This window comes from Perissodus microlepis, chromosome 19, assembly GCF_051167445.1.
Source record: "Perissodus microlepis isolate ML-2025 ecotype Zambia chromosome 19, ASM5116744v1, whole genome shotgun sequence".
Classification (NCBI taxonomy): Eukaryota; Metazoa; Chordata; class Actinopteri; order Cichliformes; family Cichlidae; genus Perissodus; species Perissodus microlepis.
In genome coordinates this window covers 12,869,169-12,894,736 of record NC_140479.1, presented here as the reverse complement: position 1 = coordinate 12,894,736, position 25,568 = coordinate 12,869,169, and the positions used below count along the sequence as shown (strand labels likewise).

The window sequence follows — 25,568 nt, the reverse complement described above, 5'->3', positions numbered from 1 at the left end:
CATCATCAGCTATTAAACCCAAATGTGTTTACACCCAGTATAAAGATGCAATAGGATCTAGAAGATAGGTGGATTAAACAAGAAGTTTTATTAACTGATAACTGGGGCATTATACAGAGTAACAGGAGAGCACTGACAAAATCCCCCCCAAAATTGAAATTCAAGTAAACAGCCAACAAGAGGAAACTAGAGGAGACTCTGGAACATGAACAGAAAGGTGAAGTGGATAAAGATAATAATGAGGATGGGGGAAAGAATGGATGAGGGGAAACTGGTGAGCCATATGAGGAACTGACCTATAAAATAAAAGAGGAACAAATGGAGATGTGGTAACACAGGAGGCACAGAAAAGGATCAAAACCCCTGCAGAAACAAGAAAATAAATATGATGAAAATGAATGTGTTTAAAACATAGTAAAGCAAATATTAATTGAGGTCATGTTTAATTCATTTATTTTAGCCTTCATTTATTTCTCTTCAGTTTTGTACATTTATTAGACAATTGTGATTTGATTTCAGTTCTGATTTTGGTGATCATGATCTTCCATGCTGTTTGAGTTAGTGCAGTCATTCAAATTCTCAGATTCCAAGACGAAACTGAAAATGACCAACTACTTAAATTTTGTCAAAACAACAACAACAACAACAACAACAACAACGGGGTGATGAACAAATACTGCGTGCTTCAAACTGTCCTTTTTCCTGCTATTAATCAAATTCAAGCCCAGCTCTTCCTCCCTCCCTCTTCCTCCAGCTATGAAATACAACAAGCTCTAACCTGTTCCTAAGTTTCTGTTTAGATCGTGGACGTGTTTCATTTCTATAGAAGTGAAAACTCACACAGCGGCTGACAGTGAGAGGAGAAATGGCACAGAAAGGAGCTCAGCTGAACAGGGAAATCTTCTCTTGTTCAATCTGTCTGGATCATCTCGAGGACCCAGTGACCATTCCCTGTGGACACAATTACTGCATGAACTGTATTAAAACCCACTGGGATGAAAAGGGGAGGAGAATGCACAGCTGCCCACAGTGTAGGAAGACTTTCACACCGAGACCTGCCCTGGTGAAAAACACCATGTTGGCAAATTTAGTGGAGGAGATAAAGAAGACTGGACTCCAAGCTGCTCCTGCTGATCACTGCTATGCTAGACCTGAAGATATACCCTGTGATGTCTGCACCGGGAGAAAACTGAAAGCCTTCAAGTCCTGTTTAGTCTGTGTGGCATCATACTGTGAGAAACACCTTCAGGATCATTATAATGCGGCTCCATTGAAGAAACACAAGCTTGTCGAGCCCTGCAAGAAGCTCCAGGAAAACATCTGCTCTAGTCATGATGAGCCGATGAAGATTTTCTGTCGTACTGATCAGCAGCGTATCTGCAGTCACTGCAAACTGAATGGCCATAAATACCACGAAACAGTCCCAGTTGAAGCAGAAAGGACCAAGAAGCAGAAGGAGCTGGAAATGAGTCGACAAAAACTCAAGCAGAGACTCCGTGACCGAGAGAAAGACGTGACGATTCTTCAACAGGAGGTGGAGTCCATCAATCAGTCTGCTGATAAAGCAGTGGAAGAAAATGAAAAGATCTTTGCTGAGCTCATCTGTCTCATGCAGAATAGAAGCTCAGATCTGAAGCAGCAGATCAGATCGCAGCAGGAAACTGAAGTGGGTCGAGTCAAAGAGCTTCAGGAGAAGGTGGAGCAGGAGATCGCTGAGCTGAGAAGAAATGACGCCGAGCTGGAGCAGCTGTCATGCACAGAGGATCACAACCAGTTTCTACACAGCTACTCCTCACCGTCAGCACTTAATGAGTCTACAGACTCATCCAGCATCGAGATCCGTCCTCTGAGGTACTTTGAGGATTTGACAGCAGCTGTGAAAGAGGTCAGTGATAAACTGCAGGATGTTCTGAAAGAGAAATGGACAAACATCTCACTGACAGTCACTGAGGCGGATGTTTTGCTGTCAGAACCAGTGCCAAAGACCAGAGGTGGATTCCTAAGATATTCACGTGAAATCAGAATGGATCTGAACACAGCTAACACATCAGTGTTGTTATGTGAGGGGGGTAGAAAAGCCACAGCTGTGAAAGAACAGCAGTCATATTCTAGTCATCCAGACAGATTCACTGGATGGTGTCAAGTCCTGAGTAGAGAGAGTGTGACTGGACGTTGTTACTGGGAGGTGGAGTGGAGCGGGAAACAGGTTTATATAGCAGTCGCATACAAGAGTACCAGCAGATCAGGGCTCTCAGATGAATGCGTATTAGGATTCAATAGGACATCGTGGGCATTATGTTGTGACCGAAATGGTTTTAAATTTGTGCACAACAATTCTCACAAGGCTGTCTCAGGTCCTCAGTTTGGGAGAGTGGGAGTGTACCTGGATCACAGTGCCGGTATTCTGTGTTTTTATAGCGTCTCTGAAACCATGACTCTCCTCCACAGAGTCCAGACCACGTTCACTCACCCGCTTCACGCTGGATTTCGGCTTTCAGATTATGGAGACACTGCTGAGTTCAGGAAACTCAAATAGAGAGAGGTCATGTAAGCGACAGTTAGTTAAAATGCATGTTCGCAGAATGCCAATGCAGACTTTCTATTGAGTAGAGAATTAATTTTGATGTCAGTTTTCATGTATGGGTATATTTCAGAACTATTTTACTGCTATGTTTGTGCTGCATTTATCTATGTTGAGTTATGATAGTGTCTTGATTAATGATATTTTCAAGAAATATGTTAAGGCATACTTTACTTTTTTAATGGTCTTTGCTACAACTTTTTTTATCCTGACTTAATCTTTTGTTCTCTTGGGTCAGTTTTGTTTTTGTTTTTTTAGGTTCTGTTTTAATAGATCAGAAGTTGTTCAAATCAATGTACAGACAAAGAACCTAGACTTACATTATCATTATTACAACCTCTTTGATCACTGGTGATTATCTGCTTGTAAACAGCTGATACTGTGAATCAGTTGGTGAGATTTTTCTTGACTAAACAAGCGAGATGGCCACACTTTACTCATTATGTTAATAAACGGAAGCCTTACAGAGTTATTAAAGTTGAACAAATAAACAAATGTCTCCTGTCTTAAATCCAGGTTGCTGTACAAACCTGATGGCCAAAAAACAAAAGCAACATGAAAGCATAACTGAGAGTCTACTCAGTAGACTTGTCTTTTCTGTTTAGCAGGCCTCTTTTAAAAGCCCCAAACAGCTGAAATGCATTCCTCTGTATTTGTTGGCTAAGCTCTTATGAACAATAATCCTCCTGTGATTGCTATTTGACTGCTTTTGTACCATCTCCAGATTTTTCTAAACCAGGGGAGTCAAGCATAAAATCTCAGATAGATTTTTAACTTTTAGCTGTATTTACATTGATTTTACATCTTTTCTTATTGATAACAAATCCCCCTTATTAATACTACACCAAAGCAATTACGTAAGAAATAGTTTTTTCACAGAAAAAAAAGAAATTTTCTTTTGAATTAAAGAAAATTGTCAAGGACCTGGGTCTGGGGAAAAAGGGTTCTTGAATAATTCATGGACATGTGTAGCTGTTGTTCCTTGTTTCCATGTTTGTGTGTATCAGTGGCTGTGTGTGTGTGGCAGATCACTGAGTTTCAGGCATCATCAGGCCTGGTGGATGTGTGCAGAGAGCACACAGACACTGACTTTTTGGGGAAGACACGATGGGGCAGTCAAGGGAGAGCACGGGGATTTATTGTCATTTGTTGCACTGTAAATAAACGCGCTGTTTGCAGCGAGGAGTCCTGCATTTTGGGTCCTACTTCCCAGCATCCTCACGGTCTACCATACAGACCGTGACAAAAAGTTAATATCTTTATAATAATGTAATCATGTATGCAATCACTTAAAAACAAAGCACCCTGTATACATCCCTGTTGTAAACCTTTGAAAACATCTTAAATTTATGCCTTTTGCTATCAGAGACAAGCTGATTCACAGTGATTTCCCACCTAAAGGGCACGGAAACGTTCTGTTTCAACTTTTCTTTAATGTCGTCCTGTTCTGTTTGGGGCCCCAATGTCTGAAGAATCAAGATGCTTCAAGGTGCAGGTGTGAATCTTTGGCACCAACTTCAATATTTCAAGGCAACAATTGAGGAGTTTGCCTGTATTATGGTAACAGTTCCTACGTTGGTGCTTTCTGTGATGTTTTTAGAAAAGCAAAGTATGAAAATATTAAAAAGAAAACAAAAACTGCAGCGCAGGCCGAGACTCATGAGAGGAAATGATTTTCCGTGCTCAGAAAGTACAGATTTCAAATACTCCGGGCGAAGCTGTGTGCCGTCCAATCAGCGTTCAGTGGATGTACGGAAGTGAGAAAAGATGCCGTCTGACGGGAACCTGCCAAGCTGACGGCTAAGAAGAGGAGGTGAAACAGGTGCACTTTCAAAATAAAAGAAGGTCTCTATCATTCTATGAATAGATTTGTGTTAGACGTTTGTTTTTTTACTTTTTACACACAGTCATATAATTGTTTATTTTCTTTTAAGTTTCAGACTATAGCCTAAAAGTTCTAACGCTTTCCACATAGTCACAGTCACTTTTATTTTGAAAGTTCAAAGCGGAAGTATTTTGTAAATTCGAGCAGTCTAATTGTGGAGGCAGAGCAGCAGGGTCCTGCGGGTCGTTTTTGATAGAAATTTGCATAGATCTGTCAATCTAAAGTTTACATTTTGTAATCCCTCTCTTTACAACATGCAGCAGGTCGACACGTTGTTGCACATCGCGAATTTCAGCACACTGTTTGTGTGCATGGTGCTCAAGTTCCCGCAGATCTTTGTACTGATGCGAGCGAAATCTACGACCGGAGTGAGCCTCAACAGCCTTCTGCTGGAGCTGATCGGGTAGGCTGCTGTCCCGCTTCTGGGATGGTTTTTTTTTTTTTTTTTTTCGTTTCTTGCTCTTAAATGTTGTTACATAATCTGTTCACGTGTGCAAGTATCGATGTGACTTAGTAACTTTAAGCTGCTGTGATGATGGGACGTCTTCCTCTTCCTCACTTGTGGTTGGTGTTCAGCAGTAAAGGCGGACTCATCCTGTCAGAGAGCAGCTACAAATGCTTCTTCTGAAAACGCTGCGAGACGCTCAACACTAAAAGCTCTGGTGTTGTCTTTGTTACAAAATTCTTTTTTCTTAAAGGCTGGATAAACGATGTTTAAAAGTTACTACCTTACTGGTAATATTCTAACAACGTTGAATGTTACCAGTAAGTCAGAATGTTACAATCACCGCGTAACCCTACAGTACAGGTGATAGAATCGCTGGTATTGGTATTGACTCGATACTAGCGTGATAGGACTGATTTTTATTGCTCATTGAGATGTGTACATCATTTTCAAATTGATGATAGATCATAAATCATGACACTGCTCTCCCCAACACAAGCTGCCTTTATACGTCATAAGTATCAGTATCGGCAATACCTATCCTGCATTTACTTTCAGTATAACACAGTGCTGTCTTACTTGCATTTCTTTGGACTGTGGAAGGAACCCATGCAGGGACAGAGAAAAGTGCAAACTTCATCCCTAAAGGCTCCAGCTGACCAGGAGGTGCAAACCCAGGACCACCTTCTTTGTAGTCAGTCTGATGGTATTACAGGAAAAGCTGCCTAAGAGGTCACCAAAACTGCCTGCATTCTTTAACTAATCTAAACAGCACCTTTCAGGACTTCATGAATGTGACAATTCTGCATTTTTTTCTTACTCCAACACATCCTCAAACTGTTGCAGACAAAGTGCTCTCCATTAGCTAACATTACAGTTTTAAAAATTCTGTCACATCAGTAGCATCCTGAAAATGGTTCATGAAAATGGTTATCGTGTAACATCCTCAGCATTGCAGTCAACACATTTTGCCATAGTTAAGCTTTATGTACTTTTGTCCATGTTTTATCTATGGAGAGACGGACTGAGAGCTTTTAAGACATATTTTAGCATTTTAACAATATTTCTGTTTTGTGTGGATTCAACTGTACTGCTCACAGTAAGTCTGCTAAAGACCAAAACTGCCTTCAGATGATAAGCTTTTGGAACCAAACACACAAGTTATACTCCAATATAATAGTACTCTGTATTTCCATTTATATAGATGTATTACTCCTGTATAGTATCCAGATTGCAGGATTAGCAGTGCATTTCATTATAAAAGTTGAGTGACTAAAGCCATCCAGGGGGTCAGACTGGATCCTTTGGGCAGCGCATGGAGAACAGCTTTGACACCCCCATCCTAAAACCTAAAACTCCTACAGAATCGCTGATGTATAGCAATACATTTTGGCATAAATACCACTTTCACTTTGATAAAAGAAATGAGTATTTATTACAGATTAAAACTTAAATAGGACACAAAGAGATTGTGTTCCTAACAGCTGAAAAGCTACAGTACCTTAAAGTGAAAAAAATAATCCTGCTGCGAAGGCTCAACACTGAACAACTGTGCTTTGTTTGCACAGCTGAAGATTTTGGTTAAATGATTAAAAACGGGGTAAGAGTCAGCCTCGGCTGGCTCTGTGTGAAGCTCTGTGCAGTCTGCTGTTGAATCAGTGCAGCAGATTAGAGCTTGAAGTGCTTCTTATGCATTGAACAGGAAGTGTTGTGGTTACCTTCACTGTTGGAGCAGGAGGGAAATAGACTGTGTCTGTAAGTCTGCGTAATTTCTCTCTCTCCTTGGTGCCTGGCAGTGGCTGCACTGTCTGAAATGTCCCCACTGTTTTGGTAAGCGTTAGCTTGCTGTCACTGTGCATGCCACGCTGAAACAGTGAAGACGTTTATGTAGTTATAGCTACACAGCATGGCTACAAAGCAGCAAAGAAAAGCACTCTTGTCATTCGGCATGAATGGTTTTGTCACTAGTGGAAAAACATTTCCACACACGCCAATATTAAATAGCTCTATTCTAGATTATATTAACTGGCAGTTGGCTTTATTGATCACTACCTCTTCCTAGAAAGAAAAAAAAAAGTCCCAACACAATAAAGCCTATCTGAGAGTGGATAGGTTAATCTGCTATTGATTTCACCATATGATGTTATTGTGTTATACTGTTTATTTAACACTGTGGGAATCTCTGTGTGCACATGTATGCATCTGTACGGTGGCTTGCATAACAGGGCTGGGAGGCTCAAATCTGCCAGTATCAAAACAAACTCATTAGTGCAGAAGTAAATATGGATTATGTCATCAAATGCCCCAAATGTAAACTGTATGTATAAATGTATTTTATAAAATGGGACATGAATTGAGATGCTTTTACTTGCTTTTTTATTTACTTGTCTTTGCATGAATATCTCAGTTCATTTGCTTTCTTTTTTAATTTTTTATGTATTCAGTACATCCATCCATCCATCCGCTTTTGTGCTGCCGGTCTGGGCTGTAAGAGCAACAGTCTAAGCAGAGGAGTTCAAACCTCCCTCTCCCTAGTTCGGAGGTGATGCCAGTGTGGTCCTCAGCCAACTGACAGCTGTAATCTCTCTCCTGGGTCTACACTGGGCTCTCTTTCTTTACCTATGAAATCCAAGTCTTTATTTCCATTTCATTTTCCCTTCATTTATCTCTGCAAACATTTCTGTTTGTCTTTTTACGTTCCTTTATGCATTTCTAACCACTGCAATCTGCAAGCACATTTGCATAATTTAGCAGAGATGAAAAATCAAAAAAGGAAAATGGAATAATAGATGTTTAGGAGGAAAAGCAAAGGAAAATACTTGAATGGGAAAAATAATACACTGATAAACAAAAGGGAAAATTAATCGATATAAAGGTAGCTAAATATAGAACCAAATTATAAAAAATTATATATATTAGTTTATTTGATTTTTTAAAAAAAAAACAAACAACTATTGGCACATTTAATGGCATCTTGATTTCTTTACGGTTTGATTGCAGTCAGTTCAGTCTTCTATAGACTACTACTTGCAGACCTCCTGCTGAAGGCTACCACTGTTGATTCATCATGTTTGCTGAGCACACCGAGTCGAGCTGCTCTCATAAAAGAGTGAATGAACTGATCATCATGCCGCCGCTTGGCTCAGAAACTGCTTGTTGACTCCCCGTGTGAATCCCTTCCCACAACATCAAGCTTTAAGCAGCCACTGATTCTTTGGCTCATTTGCCCCTGAGCATTGTTTCTCATTTTAATCAGTACTGAATATAACAAAACACCTCCAGTTTAATAACCTGACACTATATGCTTTACAGGTTCATTGTTTTTGTAACATATCAGATGTACTACGACTACCCACCGCCAACCTACTTGGAATATCCCATCCTCATTGCTCAAGGTAAGTTATGCTGTTACATAAATTTCCTCTACTTATAATTATCTCCGCGAGTGTCTTTTTTTTCAACCTTGTTTTAGATCCAGATTCCTTAATTTGTTTATCATTCAGAGTCTTAAATGCCTCGCGTTGCTCTCTGTCGTCTCTGTCTATTGAGATCATTCAAAAGGAGCTCAGTCATATTAATGTATCTTGTTTAGTAAAGCTGCACATATGATTGGCAACTTCATGCCCGTGGCAGTGGTGGAGGAAATTAAGACTTTTCATTAAGTGTAATTAAGGGTAGAGAGATGGGCAAAATAAAGTTGGAAAAAAACAGGAGTCGTATGAATACACTCTGAAGCATCTGCAAATATCAGCAGCCCTTGAAATGGAAATCAAACAGAGCTGTAAATGGTGCGAGTTATAACCCGCCGTGTGTCCTCAGACGTCATCCTCCTCCTCCTGATTCTTCACTACAACGGCAGCCTGCGGCAGAGCCTCATCTACGCTGTGGTGTATCCTTTCACTTATCGCACCAATTGATGTGAAAGTGCTCGTTCAATTTGTGCAGAAATCAATGACCCATTAGACTTTTGTGTCCCTGCCTTAACGTACTTGTGCTCAGGTTTGTGGGAGGCTGGAGGCTCCTGACTCTGGAGAAGTGGATCATAGATTTGGCTATGGTAATAAACCTGTTTAAAATCAATCATAAGTCAGTGTGTACGTGAGAGACAGAGTCAGCAAAGAGATGGCATGTCATCAGTCAGGGGCAATGAGGTGGAGCTTTGAGAAGAAACTTATACAGACCTCATTTCACCTGGTGTTTCTCACCCAGACCTTATAAATGCCAAATGGCCCAGTTGGTTAATGAGATGAAAATGTCTCAGGGCATTTTGCATTTAAATAGGTGAGAGCAGCGAACCCTCCACATCCTTTCCTCTTAAAGTTTGACCAAAGCAGCAGCAGGTGTTTGAAACTTTTTGAAATTCAGCTCAATGTTCAGGTTGTTATCACATGAAATCTGACCACCTTCTCCTCTCAGAGCCTGTGCACATTTATTAGTGCAGCCAGTAAGTTTGCCCAGCTGCAATGCCTGTGGAGGTCAAAGGACGGCAGGCAGGTTAGTGCCCTCTCCTGGGCTCTAGCTACCTACACGTGTATGGGTGAGTTTAACCAGCCAACAGTGTTCGCTGTGTTTTTTTTGTTGTTGTTGTTGTTGCTGCATTCCCCACTGTCCTGCATTAATAGATCAATAATTAGATATACATTTAAGTTCGTAGCTGTCACTGGCACAGTTTTTAAAAAAATTTTTTAGCTGTGTACCAAACGACATTGAAGTTGTAGTATTATAACTTAGTTTAAAATAAACTCAAACTCCCACACCAAGAGAGCAGCTCGAAGCTGTCAAAACTGTAAACACTATACACAGCATTACACACTACAGCAAAACAATTGAAAACACAATGCTCAATTTGTGAGAAGGTTCTTTGGTTCATAACTGCCAATGCATATTTTTATAAACTGTACAGTAACGGATCGTCATAGAACCCTGCAGAGGATTAGGCATTTAGATTTGTGAGTTTCACATGAAGACTATAAATCTATAAAAACATCCTGCATGTACGTACACTACTGTAACACAACTCAATGCAAAAACAGAATCTATCGCACACAACAGTACTCTCGGAAACATGATCAGGGTGTGAAGTCTTTTTTATTGTCTACACGGTCTTTTTACAGTATTACACACAGTCACTGTGCGGCATCATGTCGCCGAGCTGCATTGGGCCACATCACCTCATCCACATCACAGGCTATATTGTCCCTTGCTAGGCACCGCGGGAAAAACGCCCTGGAATGGCGAATCCATCCCTGGAAGGCCTCCACTGGGATGTCAGCACAGGCCAGCTCCATTGCCCGTACGAGGTTCTCTCTTGTGTATGGCTGTCTGTCATACACCTTCCATCTTCATGATGAGAAGAACTCCTCTATAGGGTTCAGGAAAGGGGAGTAGGGTGGCAGACAGACGTTTAAAAAGTGGTCACTGTTGGTGGTGAACCACTCTCTGATTTGGTGTGTTTTGTGGAAGCGGACGTTGTCCCAAATGATCACATACATGTGATGTGCTAGCCTAGGATGGTGTTGTTGACGGTCCAGGAGGATGTCTTTTAGCTCCTCTAGGAAGGTGAGGAGACGTTGGGTGTTGTAAGACCCAAGGACAGCATGCCGGTGGACAAGCCCCTCCGTACCCATAGCTGCACAAAGAGTAATATTACCCCCCCGTTGGCCAGGAACCTCAGTGATGGCTCTTTGGCCAATGATGTTACGGCCTCTTCGCCTTAGTTTCTGGAGGTTGAAGCCAGCCTCATCCAGGAAGAGGTACTCATGGGGTCTGGCCATCGCGTCCAACTGCATTATCCTCTGTGAACATGGAAAAGCGTACAGGTGTTCAGAACGGTCAATCAGGTAGCACAGTATTGTCCAGAAGTAATGTAGGCCACTAAGCAACACAGTATGTCCACTAACTGTACTGTGGACATGGATGTATACGTACTTGCACATACTCGTAACGTTGTTCTATGTGTCGCGCAGAGTTGCGCTCAAAGGGAACCCTGTAGACCTGTTTCATCCTCATCTGTTGGCGCCGGAGAACTCGGTCTATTGTGGACACGCTGACAGCATCAATGTTCTCAAAGTTTACATTATCTGCAATGACTTTGTCTCTGATCTCTCGGAGTCTAATGCAGTTGTTCTCACGGACCATATCTGCAATGAGGGTTTCTTGTGCCGCTGTGAATATGGCAACCCTCCCACCTCTATGTGGCATCCTTTCAGCTCTAAAGAAAGAAACATGTGTTGTCAATTGACTGATTTATATGTAAAACTACATGTAAAGTAACAGACCACTTTCACAGGCCTGTAAAACTGTAGTGTGACAAAGAAAGCAATAGCGTACTATACCTGTTGTGTTGTCTAAATGCCTTGATAATGGTGGCCACGGTGAACCTACTCAGGTTTGGATGTACTCTTCGTCCCGCTTCAGCCATTGTCATGCCATGGCCAATGACATGATCAATTACTGTTGCTCGCATATCATCTGTTATGATGGTGCGAGGTTGTCTTCTTCTCCCACCTGGACCTTCTCCTCTCTCTTGTTGGCCTCCTTCTCTTCCTCCTCTACTCCGAACTCCTCTTCTTCTTAGGCCTTCACCTCTTCCTCCTCTGATCTCAACCCCCTCTTCCTCTTTGGCCTGCAGCTCTTCTCCTTCCGCACGCTCGAATGCCTTCATCCATTGTGATTGTTTGGCATCTTCACCAAACTATGCTTTTATAGGTGGGGTCACATCATTAGCAACAGGTGTCTTCAATTTTGAGTCGTTGTGTGTAGTGACTGACGCCAGGTGTGTTCCCTGTGTTCAAAGATTGGTGACTGTGGCAAGCATTTTGCATCACATGGGCTTTCATTTGAGAATATGAGCAGAGTTGTTTTGCAACATGTGTTTTAGCATGGAAAAATGTGTTTAGATTTATGAGTACAGAGGGTTGTGTTTTGTGAATTGTGTCTTCATGTGACATGTGTTTATGGTACTGGAATATGGTGGCTACATTTAGTAAATGTGTTTAGACTACTGGTCATTTGGGTTACAGGATTGGCTTTTGTGTTTTAACATTTGAGAAAAACTGTAAGAAGAAAGCATTCACAAAGGTCATCATCAAGAGAAGACTTTTGATAGATAAAGATCAACTTGTGAAAAGAAATGTGGAGGTTTCATAATCCAAATCTGTAAAAATGTTACATAACCGCTGTTCATGGGGATAAACTGCTCAGATTCATACAAATGCAGCAAAGACTTACTGCAAAATCACCTCGAGGGGATCTGAAAGTTAAGGAAGTGGAATATTCTATCGTAGGCGAGTCGATCACCTAATCAAAACCCAATGAGTTGCATTTTAAAATTAAAGGTAGAAACAAAACTGGAATCACTTTAAATTTAACTCCTCAAATTAAAGCTGAGCCCTGAGTCCATATTCAGTAGATCACTTAAACTTGTTTCTGTACTCAGCTAAAAAAAAGCAAATACGGTGTGATTATCAAAAATTGTAACAAACTGCGGCATGAAAACGTGCCAAGGATACTGTTGCTACTTTTCATACTGCAGTCCTATCGCTGTCAAACTGAATCCTGTTAAGCACTTTTATCAGTTCACATAAATCCCCCTCCCTGAAGTAACAAGTCTACTCTTTCATTTCATGAATATGCACGGTAGTGTTTATTCAGCCCCCAATTTAATAAATGAGCAATCCAACGCTTCATTAATGAATGATCAGACGCTCTGTCGGGTAACAGGGATGTCATTAACTCTGCTTCCTCTTTGTTTCAGCTCGGATTTACACCACCACAGTGACAACTGGAGACGTGCAGGGTAAGTCGGTCTGAATTACTAATGACTGCGGGAGGTGTTGCATCCCAGAATTTTTAATGAACACTTCAAGGGAAAATGATTTGTTTTCTAAATAACCATCGTAGATTTAAAACGAGCATTTTTTTGTGCTCTTCTCTGGGAAATATCCTAAATAAATAAAACCACAAGGAAGTGAATAGTGACTTTGTTTTATACTTAGCGGTCGAATTTGTTTAGATTAGACTGCTTTAAAACAAAAAGGGACGTTAGTGTGGATGAGGCCACCCGGGCCCGTTCAGTAATCTATCAAGGCATCATACTTCTATATTTCAGCAAGAGTAAAAGTTGGGGTTTACAAAGCATTAGTGAGACCTGCTATGATGTATGGTTTGAAGATGGTGGCACTGACAAAAAGACAGGAGGTGGAGCTGGAGATGGTAAGATTTTCATTGGCAGCGACCAGAATGGACAGGATTAGAAATGAGAATATCAGAGAGAGATGGTTTGGCCGTGTGCAGAGCAGGGATTGTGGACGTACTATACAAAGGATTTTGAATGTGGAGCTGCCAGGCAGGAGGGAAAAAGGAAGACCACAGAGAAGGTTTGTGGATGTAGTGGAGCAGGACACGAGGAGGGCCTGTGTGACAGAGGAGGATGCTAAGGATGGGGTGAGGCAAATGATTCAATTCTTTCCATTTTGTAGGAGAACCGGAGTCTGGTTAGTATTAATGGCTAACTTTCAGTCATAATTAATTAAACTGGCAGGTCTAAAGGGCTGCTTCTTTACAATAATGAACGTCAGTAACAGGACTGTCATACAAATTTACACATCAGCGGAAACCTGCAGTTTCTTATAAGACCAAAGGATTTCAGGCATCTTTTACCTGGAGTATCCCCGAGTAGTCACCATTTGTAACTCCAGCTCTGCTGTCCTTGTGTGATTCACAGAGAGATGTCGCTGTCAGCTTCCATGTTTCTGATCATCTTTTCTCTTTGCCACAGTTCTGGTGCGGTTCATAGCGATGACCCTGCTGAACCTGTGGGTGTTGCTCACTGTGCTCTACTATCAGAGACGCGGCAGCAGCTCCAAGAAGAAAGACTAAGTGTTTAACACTGGATTCTGCAGATCAAAGACGACTGGGTCACTTTAAGCACAACCAATACTGTAAAATGAAACTGACGGGTAACAAGAGGTCTATCAGCAGAGAGATGATTTTTATATAGATTGTCTTCCCTGTTAAAGCCACACATTTGTTTGAATAACATTCCAGTTTGTAAAAATCTGTTGATAGGAACAGAGACCAATGCTTTGCCATACTGTCTGTGAAAATCTATTGTTAGACACGACAGCACAAACCCCACGTATATGTGAAACGATCCTACTCCGGGTAAATTGTTTTGGAAAAGCTTTTGTATATGTAAAGTTATTTTCTGAACTGTTTCAATAAACCAAATTCTGCCTTTTTACAGTGAGGTCATATAATTTAAAATAAAAAGTTGAGTATAGGAGCTCAACACTGCCAAAATTCAAAACAAAACATTGCATGAAATATGCCACAAATTCAATCTCAGATTGATGTGATTTAATTTGCTTTACTGTAACTCACCATGTTTCTGGACAAAGACACAGTTCTTATGATTGTGACACCACCACGGTGGATTTCAAATCAAACAGGATTTGACTGAAGTGCAGACTTTCAGTTTTAATCAATATGGTTTAACAAAAGTATTGCAGAGACTGTTTGGGTATTCAGGCCATTTGTATTCAAGGTCCTCTCAGAGGCTCAAAATTAATTGGACAGCTAGTTAACGAGCAGTTCCATGCCCAGGTGAGACTTGTTCCCTCATTATTCCATGACAGATTAAGGGGATAAAACACCTGGAGTTGATTGCAACTGTTAAACTTGCAGGGGATATATATGTATATATAATATTTATATTTACATTGCGCGCCAGTAAAAGATGAATGGAGGCCATCATTACCCAGATACACCAAACTAAACCAGAGACACAAGGAAAATGAACAAACTTGCCAGCTCAGCGACACTTAATCAAAAGGCCAGCGTAAACATTAGGGCAGCGGTCCCCAACCCCCGGGCCACGGACCGGTACCGGGCCGCGAGAGTGAGACTCGGGTGTGAAATGTATGGTTTTCAGGGTTTTTATCGGTTTTTAGCGTTATTTTGTTGTCGTTTTTTCGTTAACTCGGTTTTCCTGGGTCTTTTCACGTGTGTTATGAATAAATCTTATTTTCGGTACCGGTACTAGTTTTATTTTGTTGTATTTATCCGCGACACCTTAAAGGCCGGTCCGTGAAAATATTGTCAGGCACAAACCGGTCCGTGGCGCAAAAAAGGTTGGGGACCGCTGCATTAGGGGATAACATCTTCAAGAACCTGCAGAGTTCTGAAAAAAATATTTGGACAGATTTGATTTGATTTAACCTTCATTTATGCAGGTAGTCAGGTAGACATTGAGACTCAATGTCTCATTTAAAAGAGAAAGAACAGATGAGCTGTCATGGTACGAGAATGTAAGGAACCAGGTCACTGGTGTCATGTTAATCCATTGAAATTTGGCCTATACTCACCGAGGTCAACTCAGTGATTCATTGTTAGAAAACTGATTTAAAAAAAAAAAAAACCCCTTAAAACTTATGATTCTTATTACTGCAACATATAGAAAGTACTGTGTAAAGATTTAAAGTATCAAATTTGACCCCTGACACATCCTTCAAGAAAAATAGTGTAATCGGAAGGTTAAAGTGATAATACTTTATAGAGCCATTTAAAACTGTTTCTTACTGCCAAAAGTATTCACTCACCCATCCAAATCATTGAATCCAGGTGTTCCTATCACTTCTACATGTGTATAAAATCAAGTACCTAGGTGTGGTACCTTGACAGGATGCCACCTGTGCAACAAGTCCAGATGTGAAAATTCCTTGTTACTAAATTTCCACAGTTAGTGGCGTCATGACAAAGCAGAAGCGATTGGGAATGACAGCTCGGCCACAAAGAATTTTCTTTTTGCTTGTCCCGTCCGTCACTGTAGCACTCAGAATTATTGTCTGAAGGCCAAGAATTTTCTTTTTTAGATTTCGGTATTATTTAATGTGTTTCTCTTTCGCGTTTCAGTAGTTTGAGTATGACTGACAGCTTGTGTTGGACTCGATATCAGAATACAGAGGATTCCATATGCCTAAAAAAGCAGTGGAATAAAATCAAAAATATCAATTTGTCACAATTTATATTTATTATACAAAACTGCTTACTATTTAATATTTTTTGTGGCACATTTTTATTTTGGCACTTTTGGTTCACCATGGTTGTACACCTCTGCAGAATGACAACGTCTAACATTTTTAAAACAGAAAAATGATCCAAAACCAGAAGGCACATCCATGTCTTTATTGTTTAAGTGGTTATTATCATAGAGCTGTTTGATAGCAAACATGCAATCTGGATGTAGAGCCCTTAAATACAAAGTGGACAAGGCTGTATAAATAATATAATGTGCACTGTATGGCATGTAAAATATATACTGTGTATATTTATATGTATAAAACATGCTTCTTGGTTAAAGGAGAGTGCACATACACACACAGACACACACAGACACTCAGTTTACTCTCCACCTGCTAACTAAGTCACATACATACGACAATGTGCCCAAACTCAGAGTTTGGTTTCCTTTAATACAAAAATAAGGACAAACACTTTTAGAAAAAACTTCAATGGAATAGTGCTGCTCAGTATTTCCACTCATGGGTTCAGGATATGATTGGATACCTTCATTAATTCGGCTTCTTATTGGTTAACTTCCCTCATTTTCACTTTTGGTACTGACTAAAAATGACTAGGCATGTGGGTGAAAAAGCAAACGCATGCAAGTTCACTCAGAGTAGTTTGTGATGAAAGGCGCGGCTTCAGTCAAGTATACTTGGATAATACAATGCCTGTGTGTCGTCTCTGGTGAAGCCCAGATGTACATTCAAAAACAACAGAAGGAGCCGAGCTCGGATCAGAAAGCATTAACGGTGCACCCCTTTGAATTCAGTAAACATTAACCCTCAGAACTGACAGTGCAGGTTTGCAGAGATTATGGGATCGTGAGGACTTCATGTCTTAATCTAATGCCATTTCAAGCAGGATTCTGTTCCCTTTGTAGTCGTTTGACGTCAAACCCATGATTCAGCGTGTGCATGAGTCAGAAATCTGAATAAGAGGCACTCGGAGAATTATTTGCTCATATCCGAGAGGAAGCTGGGCTTCATTTGCTGCCTTAATGACTTTCCGTGAAGTCACAGCTCATTTGGTTCCTAAGTACTTCAAGATTCCCCATGGACACGCACCTGAAAGCAGAGCTGTGAAAAGCAAGAAGCTACAATCATGTTAAAGAGTTTGAAAGTACAGACACCATAAGCCAACAAAAATACAGACTGTTCTGAGTGTAGTGTTCCCCCATTAAACCCTTCATATTGTTCACAATCATTAAACACAAGATTGTCTTTTTTTTTCTTTTGGCCATGAGAATCCTCAAAGGTGGTGCGGAGGAGGTTTCCTGCTGGCTGCTTCAATCAGACAGTGTCCTGGAGAGAACTGTTAAGGTAAGTGTTCCCCTGTTCTTGTCAGCCTTGGTCAGGCTCATAAGAGCTATCCTCCATTGTGTGGGAGCCGAACAAGCTACTCCAGCATCCAAGAGCTGCACAAGTGCTCTCGCCAAGGACCCAGGAGAGGACTTGGGTTATATGTTTATGAGATGCCCAGCTTGCTGTAAAGACGGTAGATGCTGAGGTGAGCTTGCTAAGTGGCTTGAAAACAAGCTGAATAAAAATGGAAAATGCCAGGCTTGGTAACTCTCGCAGGCTGAAACGGGACAGGGTGGAGTGGGCAGTGGAGAAACCAGTCCAGTGTGCTGATCTGCAAACGGAGCTTTGTATAGTCTTTGATTTAGGAAGAAACTCTTCCCACCACCTCGTAGATGCACCACACTCCCGGGCAAGGTTAACTGGAGGGAGAGAGAGAAACAGATGCAAGTTAATCTCAGCAAATATGCAGCGAGATGTCAGGAAGATTAAAAGATTGGGCTGTGATTTGAATGGAACAGCGAAGGCATTATTTCATACAATTACCAAATCAAGAACCTGGCTGATTTTCAGACCGAATGTAAGAAGCTGCATTTTTAATCGTTACCCTACATTTATTTTATCTCAGCAAAAAATCAAATGATTTAAAAGTCTTTGTAGTAAACAAACTGGCTAAGCATGCATTAGTCCTACCAAGATATACAATGATCCTACTTTGGATTTTAAGCAAGTCCTATGTCCACAGACTGTATATAGAAGATGGAAATAGCCACCGAGCAGAACATTTCAGCCATTGCCATCTTGTTTTTTTTTTTTTTAATTATTATTTTCTTTATACATTTTATGATTTAAGGGTGAAGACACTCCACGCTCATCCTGTGACGACTGTCAGTCACAAGATGGTCTTACCCTAAACCAGTATATTTAACTAAATTGAGTAACATGCTGTAATAAATGAAACCACTGATTTGATCCATAAGCTCACCAAAAAAAAGTGCTGATTGAGGTGTTCGTGTGAGCCTTAGTAATTTCCTCTGCTGGCCATGAGACAGACTGCAAGTCAATTCTGAATTAATTTCTATGAAGAGCATCTGCATGATTTTGGTCCTGAAAACCTTTTGGTTTCTTACTGTCGTCCACTGCACAGCCTGTGTGGAGAGCAAAAGAGGTTTGCTCCAAATTAATTTCAGTTCATTCCAGTTTATCTGCATTTGTAGACACTGCCTGGAACATGAGAAATGAAAAATCTTGGCTTGGATTTCTTCTAACTAAACCGGACATCCCAACAAATTGTCCAAAATCCCAAGAGGCCAAATCGGCAGACTAGCTGATGTGGTTCCAAGATTGGCTTCGCTTCTCAGGTCATCATATTTTATTCACAGTCTGAGGACAGATCAACATTAAATAATCTAAAGTCTGCGCGGGAATACAGCAGCAAATTGTTCAAGCGATTCGCAGCCGAGTGCTGCCTCGCTAAAACTTGAATTTTTTCAGCCGTGAGAAAAAGTCATGTCTTATCTCTTGTTGTGTGAGAAAGGGCAACTTCAGACAAACCTGAGAACTTATTCTCCTGAGTTTATGTGTCAATTTATTTTTGTCCAGTTCAAAACACCCAGTGCCCAAGTGATCCCAACTCTTAGAAGAGCAAATCCACCCAAACTACGTGGCTCAAGGTCCATGATACAGAGTATATTCACCACCTGCACCACCTCAGAGTGACACCCAAAACAAACAAACATACACACACTGAGAAGTTGAGATGTTTACAGGGAAACATCTGGTCAAAAGAAGAACAAGGAGGAGGAGGAGAAGGAAGGAGCTGTCATTTGTACCAGGTACTGCTGGAATCTTCTCGCTTTATTTTGAAGCCATTTGACCTGCGAGGGCTGAGGTCAGACATTTTTAAGGTTTTTTAAATGGCAGGCACTACACAGCACACATTGCACACAGTGTTACCAAATGTGGTGATCAGAAATGTATAGAGGAACAGTCATCATCTATATCATCCAACGCCCAGTGCCAGTCCTGGAGACTGGAGTCCTCCAATCTGAAAGGGGAGATTAGTTTTCATGGCTGTGTAATCGCTACTGCACACAACTCAAGTCTGTTCTGTGGGGTTGTATGAGGGCAAATCCTGAGACATAGAACTGGACTGGACCAGGACAGAGAATGAAAACAGTTCCTCAACTTCTGCAGGACACACATTGTACATAAAGAACAAAGCTTCACAGGTTAACACCTCAATACACCTTAAAAAGAGCTCTTACCAAAGCTGAATAATCAATACGCTAATTTTTCTCCTTCAAGATCATCAGTCGCTTTTTTAAGATTGCTTGTTGAAGTTGCATTTGTAGCCTGTGCACATGATGTGCTGTTTTGACAAGAGTGGATGAAATGTACAGTGCACTGAAGGCACTTTATTATAAGTGGTCAGAACGGGACTTTCAGTCAGTGATTTTAAAGCAAGAGTTGCCTGAAGATATCACTTTGCAGGTGAAATTTAATTAGTTTAACTCAGGTATAGTTTTTTGTGGTCAGTCAGCAGGCCATTATGGAGAAACTAATATTAATTTACATTATTGTGACACACAACACTCAAAATGCAGAATATATACTAAATACTGTAAATAAATATTAAACTTTCTGGATTTGGTATGTTAATCAAATACACAAAAATTTCAGTTTTGAGGCTTTTTAGTCAGCCTGCATTATATCGGTCACTCCACTCACACTGTATGTACCTCAAATCATTAGAAATCTAGCCTGCAGATCCATAAACTGTTATTTGTTTACCTCCTGCACACCACTTTAACTGTCGTAGCTAACATAGATGAATCCAAAATCACACCTATAGGTGTCTATTACATAAAATCAGCTTTTTAGTCTACCTGCTCTTGCTGGTGGGGAGCTGTCGACTGGGCCTCCTCATGGACTGGCTGGGCTGAACCTTCATGGAGGTCCGCGGTGAGGAGCGTGCGAACTGTTCTGGGTGTGGAGGCTTTTTGGGAATCTTCTTGACCAACCGGCTCACCCACTTCTGCTGCTCCTCCTGGGACACGGCGAGCAGGAGCAGGTTCTTGGCTGTAGAAATGTCGTAGTTCACTGGTGGTAGAAGAGAAGAGAAATGTTCAGTAACACTCCAATTCACAAACATTTAAAAAACCCACCAATTGTAAGTAAGATCGAAACACAGTTTTCATAGAAACAACAGGAGCGTCCTACCTTTACAGGGAGCGATGATCTCCTCCTTCTTGTCCATGTGGTCCTTGTGGCACTTGATGTGGCAGCGCCGGCACTCCAGAGCAGGGGGCGGCTTGAACATGTTCCACAGTGGCTTTGTGCAGGCCTCACAGTTGGTGGGGAAGTGGTAGAGGGTGGGAATGAACTCGTGGCCTTTGTGGCAGACGTAATTGGACTTTTCTCCAATGGGATGCGGCTCCACGGGAAACTCTGGCTCCTTTTTGCTTTCACCTTCATTGGCATAAAGAATCTGGAGAGCGGAAAGAGGACATATCTAACTTTTTCAGCCTTCAACAACTCTTTAAACAATCAACATGCTCAAAGACATAGAACATTTTCAGTAGAGCTAGGGCAGACCTGGAATATCCTGGGAATTTCTTTGGAGTCAGCTCGATACACATCTGTCTGAGTAACAGGTCTCACATGGAAGAGTTTACTGTGTGACAGAAAGGGGTGTTATTTTCTGTTTAAAGCATAGAACGTGTTAATACAAACTGAGCTGTTTTCTTTGCAGAGGTGCTTTCAGGTGTCATACTCACTCTATATCGAGCACCATGTTGGGGATGGACTGCTCTTTGTCTTGCTCGCTGTTGTAGAAAAGAATCTTCTTGCTGCTTACTACAACGTACTGCATTGACAGGACAGAGATGGTAAGAAAAAAGGTCACGCGCTGTTTTGCAGGGTCAAAGCAGTCTCAATGGTTTAGTCCTACCTTTCTCTCCCATCCAAACTTCTTGGTATTGTTTCTGACGGGGAGAGACAGCCAGCCCTCGAGCCTCATTTCTGAGGGCAGAAAGAAATCAGATTATTATGGTTTGGTTTGAAGAATTCAACAAAATCACATCACATTAGAAATATTCTAGTCAGACATTATGCACCTTTATAAAAATGCTCTACTTGAGCATTTAAGCACTTTATATAACACGCCTCATTCCCCCATTCTCTTTTTTCTACATCTGGTTTTAAAGATGGCGCCGGTGAGGTCTGCTGCCGTGCTGGATGCTCTGCCCCAGCTTCTCCACTTTTTCGTCACTTTTTGCTATATCTGCCATAATCTTGCATGGGCATCATGCAAAACACACAAATTCGCTACAGTAGAGACACTTTGGTTTCTATTGGTCTACAATACACGAACATTTCACCATGTTTAACTCCGGACCCAACCTGGCCAAAGGAGATCCTGAGAGAGAACAAAGGACGCGACCCTAAGCGACGGCCTCGAGGTAAACGAGCCGGCATCAGGAACAGGCTACGGGCTCGCGCACACCGCGCACCCATGCCCAGTATCCTGCTAGCCAATGTTTAATCCATCGAGAAGAAGCTTGATGACCTCAGAGCCAGAATCAAGTTCCAGAGAGACATTCGGGGTTCTTTTCGGTTTACCGCATGGACAGGACAATGGAGTCGGGGAAGAAAAGAGGTGGTGGAGTGTGTTTGATGGTGAACAACAGATGGTGCGACAGCACAAACATCTCCCCACTCACACGCTCTTGCTCGCCCAATCTGGAGCTTTTGATCGTTAAATGTCACCCTTTCTATCTCCCTCGGGAATTCACTGCGGTCATTGCCTGCACTGTTTACATTCCGCCTCACGCGGACTCGGACACTGCCTTATGTGAGCTACATGAGGCTCTCACACGTCAACAAACATTTCACCAAGATGCCGCACTCATTGTTATGGGAGATTTTAACAGAGTGAATCTCAAACGGACATTTCACAACCTTCACCAGGACATCAACTGCCCCACCCGGGGCACTAGGACATTAGACCACTGCTACACCCCGTTCAAGAACTGTTACAAGGCTCAGCCCCTGCCGGCATTTGGAAAATCGGACCATGCCGCCATCTTCCTCATGCCTGCTTACAAACAAAGGCTAAAGCAGCAACTACCAATCAGGAGGGAGGTCGCTCGCTGGACGGACCAATCAGTGGCCGCGCTGCAGGACGCACTGGATGACGCAGACTGGGACATGTTTCGGCGCAGCTCTGATGACATCAACATGTTTACGGAAGTGGTTGTGGGATTTATCGGGAAACTAGCGGACGACACAGCAGAAAGAACTATCATCCGAACGTTTCCCAACCAGAAGCCGTGGGTGGATAAAAACATCCGCGACGCTCTGAGATCACGCACCGCTGCCTACAATGAAGGGCTCGTCTCCGGTAATATGGACCTATACAAGGCTGCGTCCTACAACGTGCGCAGCGCGGTCAGAAAGGCAAAGCGGAGCTACGGGGAAAAACTAGAGTCACAGCTACGACAGTGCGACTCTAGGAGTCTGTGGAAAGGACTGCGGACTATAACGGACTATAAACGACCAGCTTCTTCAATGATGAATCCCGATGCCAATGCCCGATTCCAAAGAAACAACAGCCCGCTTGCCACAATGACTACCGTCCAGTAGCACTGACTTCAATTGTGATGAAGTGTTTTGAAAGACTGATGAGAGATCACATCACTTCTTCACTTCCTGCCACCATCGACTCACTTCAGTTTGCTTACCGGACTAATCGTTCCACAGACGATGCCATATCTCACCTGCTCCACACATCCCTGAGTCACCTGGACACTGGCAGAGGGAATTATGTTAGGATGCTGTTCGTGGACTACAGTTCAGCATTCAACACAATAATTCCCTCTAAGCTTTTCACCAAGTTGACGGATCTAGGACTCAGCTCATCACTGTGTCAGTGGATCCTCAACAGACAGACCCCAATCAGTGAGGGTGAGAAAACAAGTCTCCCCCTCCATCTCACTCAGCACTGGAGCGCCTCAGGGCTGTGTTTTAAGCCCCCTGCTGTACTCACTGTACACTTATGACTGTGTAGCCACATCAGACACCACCTCCATTGTCAAGTTTGCTGACGACACTGCTGTTGTGGGCCTGATCTCCGACAACATCGAGACGGCCTACCTGGAGGAGATTAGGAACCTGGAGACCTGGTGCCAGGAGAATAACCTCCTCCTAAACATCAGCAAGACTAAGAAGCTGATCGTGGACTTCACTACAATGCAGGCGAGGAATTACAAACCCCTCATCATCAGTGGCACGCCAGCGGAGAGAGTGGACAGTTTCCGATACCTGGGTGTCCACATCACTCAGGACCTGTCATGGTCCTGCCACATCAACACCCTGGTTAAGAAAGCCCGTCAGCGTCTCTTCTTCCTCAGAAGACTTAGAGACTTCCATCTGCCACTGAAGGTGCTCAAGAACTTCTACTCCTGCACCATCGAGAGCGTCCTGACGGCAAACATCTGCACCTGGTTTGGGAACAGCACCAAGCAGGACAGACGAGATCTGCAAAGAGTGGTGCGCTCAGCCGAACGCATCATTCAATCAGAGCTCCCTGACCTGCTGTCCATCTACACCAAGCGGTGCAAGTCCAAAGCTAGGAAGATTATGATGGACCTCTCCCATCCCAACAATGGACTCTTCTCACTGTTGAGGTCTGGGAAGCGCTTCCGCTCCCTTAAGGCCAAAACAGAGAGAATGAGGAGGAGCTTCTTCCCCCAGGCTATTCGGGCCCTGAACCAGGTGTAGGACTGGACTCTCCCACACATCACATCACCACACGCACCACCACACATTTCCTATAATTCCTATAATTTATAATCTTTATAATCTTTATAATCTCTTCTGCTATTTGCACATTCTTTACTGTAAATTCCTAAGTTAATTTGTAAATTTTGTAGTGACCTGTAAATTGTAAATATTGTAAAACTTTTTTTCTGTCATTTAATGGTCGGGCATTGTACAGCTACAAGCATTTCACCCCCATGTCATACTGTGTATGGTTGTGTGTGTGTGACAAATAAAATTTGAATTTGAATTAAGTGATTTGTATCCAACCTCCACACACATTCACACTCTGATGAAAGTATTCGAGAACAACTCAGGGTTCAGTATCTTGCCAAAGGACGCTTTGGCATGCGCGCTGGAGCAGCCAGGGATCAAATCACCAATCGTCAATAATCTGTGCATAACACACTAATGATAAAATGACTGTATTGTGATTGAAAGTACTTAACATGAGCTGAATTATAGCATCTTTCTTCTGAAACGTTTGGAAATTACTCTGACCTGGCATTTTCACACAGGGACAAACAATGCATGTTTTCTCTTTTCCAGACCATTTTCTGTAAACCCTAAAGATGTTTGTGTGGGAAAAGTCCAGTAGAACAACAGTTTCTGAAATACGCAGACCTGGAACCAACAACCACGCCACGTCACTCAAATGACCTTTCTTCCGATGCTCCATTTGAACTTCAGCAGGTCATCTTAACCGTGTCTACATACCTCAGTGCATTTAGCTGTTGCCTTGTGATTGTCTGATTAAAGGCATAATTGAGCAGGTGCACTTTGTGACGTAGCCAGTGAACGTAAACATTGTACAAGAAGATGTTATTAAGTGACCTTGAACCTTAAAGCTGTGGTGAAGACAAACTGTCAGAAATACTTTCTTTGTTCAGTGGCTGAGCTCTTACCTGTGTACGCATCATCAGCATCAAACTCGGGCCCGCTGCTGACGCTGGCGGAGTCCATCGACTGAACACTGAGCGTCTGCAGGAGATTTCTCAGCTGCTCAATGTCACTGTCCTTACTGTCCAGAGCCATCTGCAGCTCAATGCGCATCTGGCTCTCATCCGCCAGTTGCTATAGATTAAAATGAGAAGAAATAACATATTGTAAGTGTCGTAGTCAGAGATACAGCAGCAGAGTGTCGTTTCACTGCAGGGGAAAGAAAACTCAGCTGTTCACTTACTGCTTGCATTTCGTTGATCTCCTTCTGATATTTGATGATGGTGCTGTTCAGCTTTTCCTTCTCTGACCTGAGCTCAAGCTGCAGCTTCCTGTTCTCCTTCTCCTTTCGCCGCATGTCTGTGTCGTTACCACGGCGGCTGCCTCCGCCACGCACTTCCTTCCTGTTCATGATCTCTGCCAGCTTATTGACGGCCTACGGATGGGGATAAGATTCAATCTTAACTTAAGAAAAATGATGGGGAAAAAATGTAAATTTTGCCCATGAAGGGGAGGATTAGTCTTGAAAGT

At 42.2% G+C, this 25,568-nt stretch overlaps 3 protein-coding genes across 5 annotated transcripts in view; 2 read left to right on the top strand and 1 right to left on the bottom strand.

Moving 5' to 3' along the window:
- The first annotated feature begins 793 nt into the window (after positions 1–793).
- On the top strand, positions 794–2,676 carry LOC146365597 (tripartite motif-containing protein 16-like). Its single transcript, XM_084915465.1, has 2 exons — positions 794–1,162; positions 1,397–2,676. Exons 1-2 carry the CDS (start codon positions 866–868, stop codon positions 2,534–2,536), a joined length of 1,437 nt encoding a protein of 478 aa, XP_084771591.1. The 5' UTR covers positions 794–865; the 3' UTR covers positions 2,537–2,676.
- A 1,938-nt stretch (positions 2,677–4,614) lies between these two features.
- Positions 4,615–14,155, top strand: slc66a3 (solute carrier family 66 member 3). Its single transcript, XM_084914006.1, has 7 exons — positions 4,615–4,869; positions 8,224–8,306; positions 8,731–8,800; positions 8,911–8,968; positions 9,328–9,448; positions 12,668–12,709; positions 13,691–14,155. The coding sequence occupies exons 1-7, from the start codon at positions 4,721–4,723 to the stop codon at positions 13,789–13,791; spliced, it is 624 nt and encodes a 207-aa protein (XP_084770132.1). The 5' UTR covers positions 4,615–4,720; the 3' UTR covers positions 13,792–14,155.
- A 1,928-nt stretch (positions 14,156–16,083) lies between these two features.
- rock2a (rho-associated, coiled-coil containing protein kinase 2a) overlaps positions 16,084–25,568 on the bottom strand; it is a 46,552-nt gene continuing 37,067 nt past the window's right edge. Inside the window, exons 25-33 of one of the 3 annotated variants that reach the window (XM_084914004.1) lie at positions 25,282–25,473; positions 25,004–25,172; positions 21,229–21,299; positions 21,056–21,144; positions 20,874–20,952; positions 20,499–20,766; positions 20,165–20,378; positions 19,109–19,162; positions 16,084–17,698 (exon numbers count right to left, since the gene is read on the bottom strand). In XM_084914004.1, the coding sequence (XP_084770130.1) occupies positions 17,695–17,698; positions 19,109–19,162; positions 20,165–20,378; positions 20,499–20,766; positions 20,874–20,952; positions 21,056–21,144; positions 21,229–21,299; positions 25,004–25,172; positions 25,282–25,473 (1,140 nt within the window). In that variant the 3' untranslated portion in view covers positions 16,084–17,694. Of the gene's footprint in view, positions 17,699–19,098; positions 19,163–20,164; positions 20,379–20,498; positions 20,767–20,873; positions 20,953–21,055; positions 21,145–21,228; positions 21,300–25,003; positions 25,173–25,281; positions 25,474–25,568 lie in introns of those variants that run through there. The other 2 variants (XM_084914005.1, XM_084914003.1) reach the window with 2 other exon arrangements.

Excerpts from the sequence above, each read along its gene's own strand:
- LOC146365597 (XM_084915465.1), top strand. The coding sequence starts at position 866 with ATGGCACAGAAAGGAGCTCAGCTGAACAGGGAAATCTTCTCTTGTTCA. Across the intron at positions 1,163-1,396 it reads ATGCTAGACCTGAAGATATA|AATGGCCATAAATACCACGA; the intron begins CCCTGTGATGTC and ends CACTGCAAACTG.
- slc66a3 (XM_084914006.1), top strand. The coding sequence starts at position 4,721 with ATGCAGCAGGTCGACACGTTGTTGCACATCGCGAATTTCAGCACACTG. Across the intron at positions 4,870-8,223 it reads CTTCTGCTGGAGCTGATCGG|GTTCATTGTTTTTGTAACAT; the intron begins GTAGGCTGCTGT and ends TATGCTTTACAG. Across the intron at positions 9,449-12,667 it reads AGCTACCTACACGTGTATGG|CTCGGATTTACACCACCACA; the intron begins GTGAGTTTAACC and ends TCTTTGTTTCAG.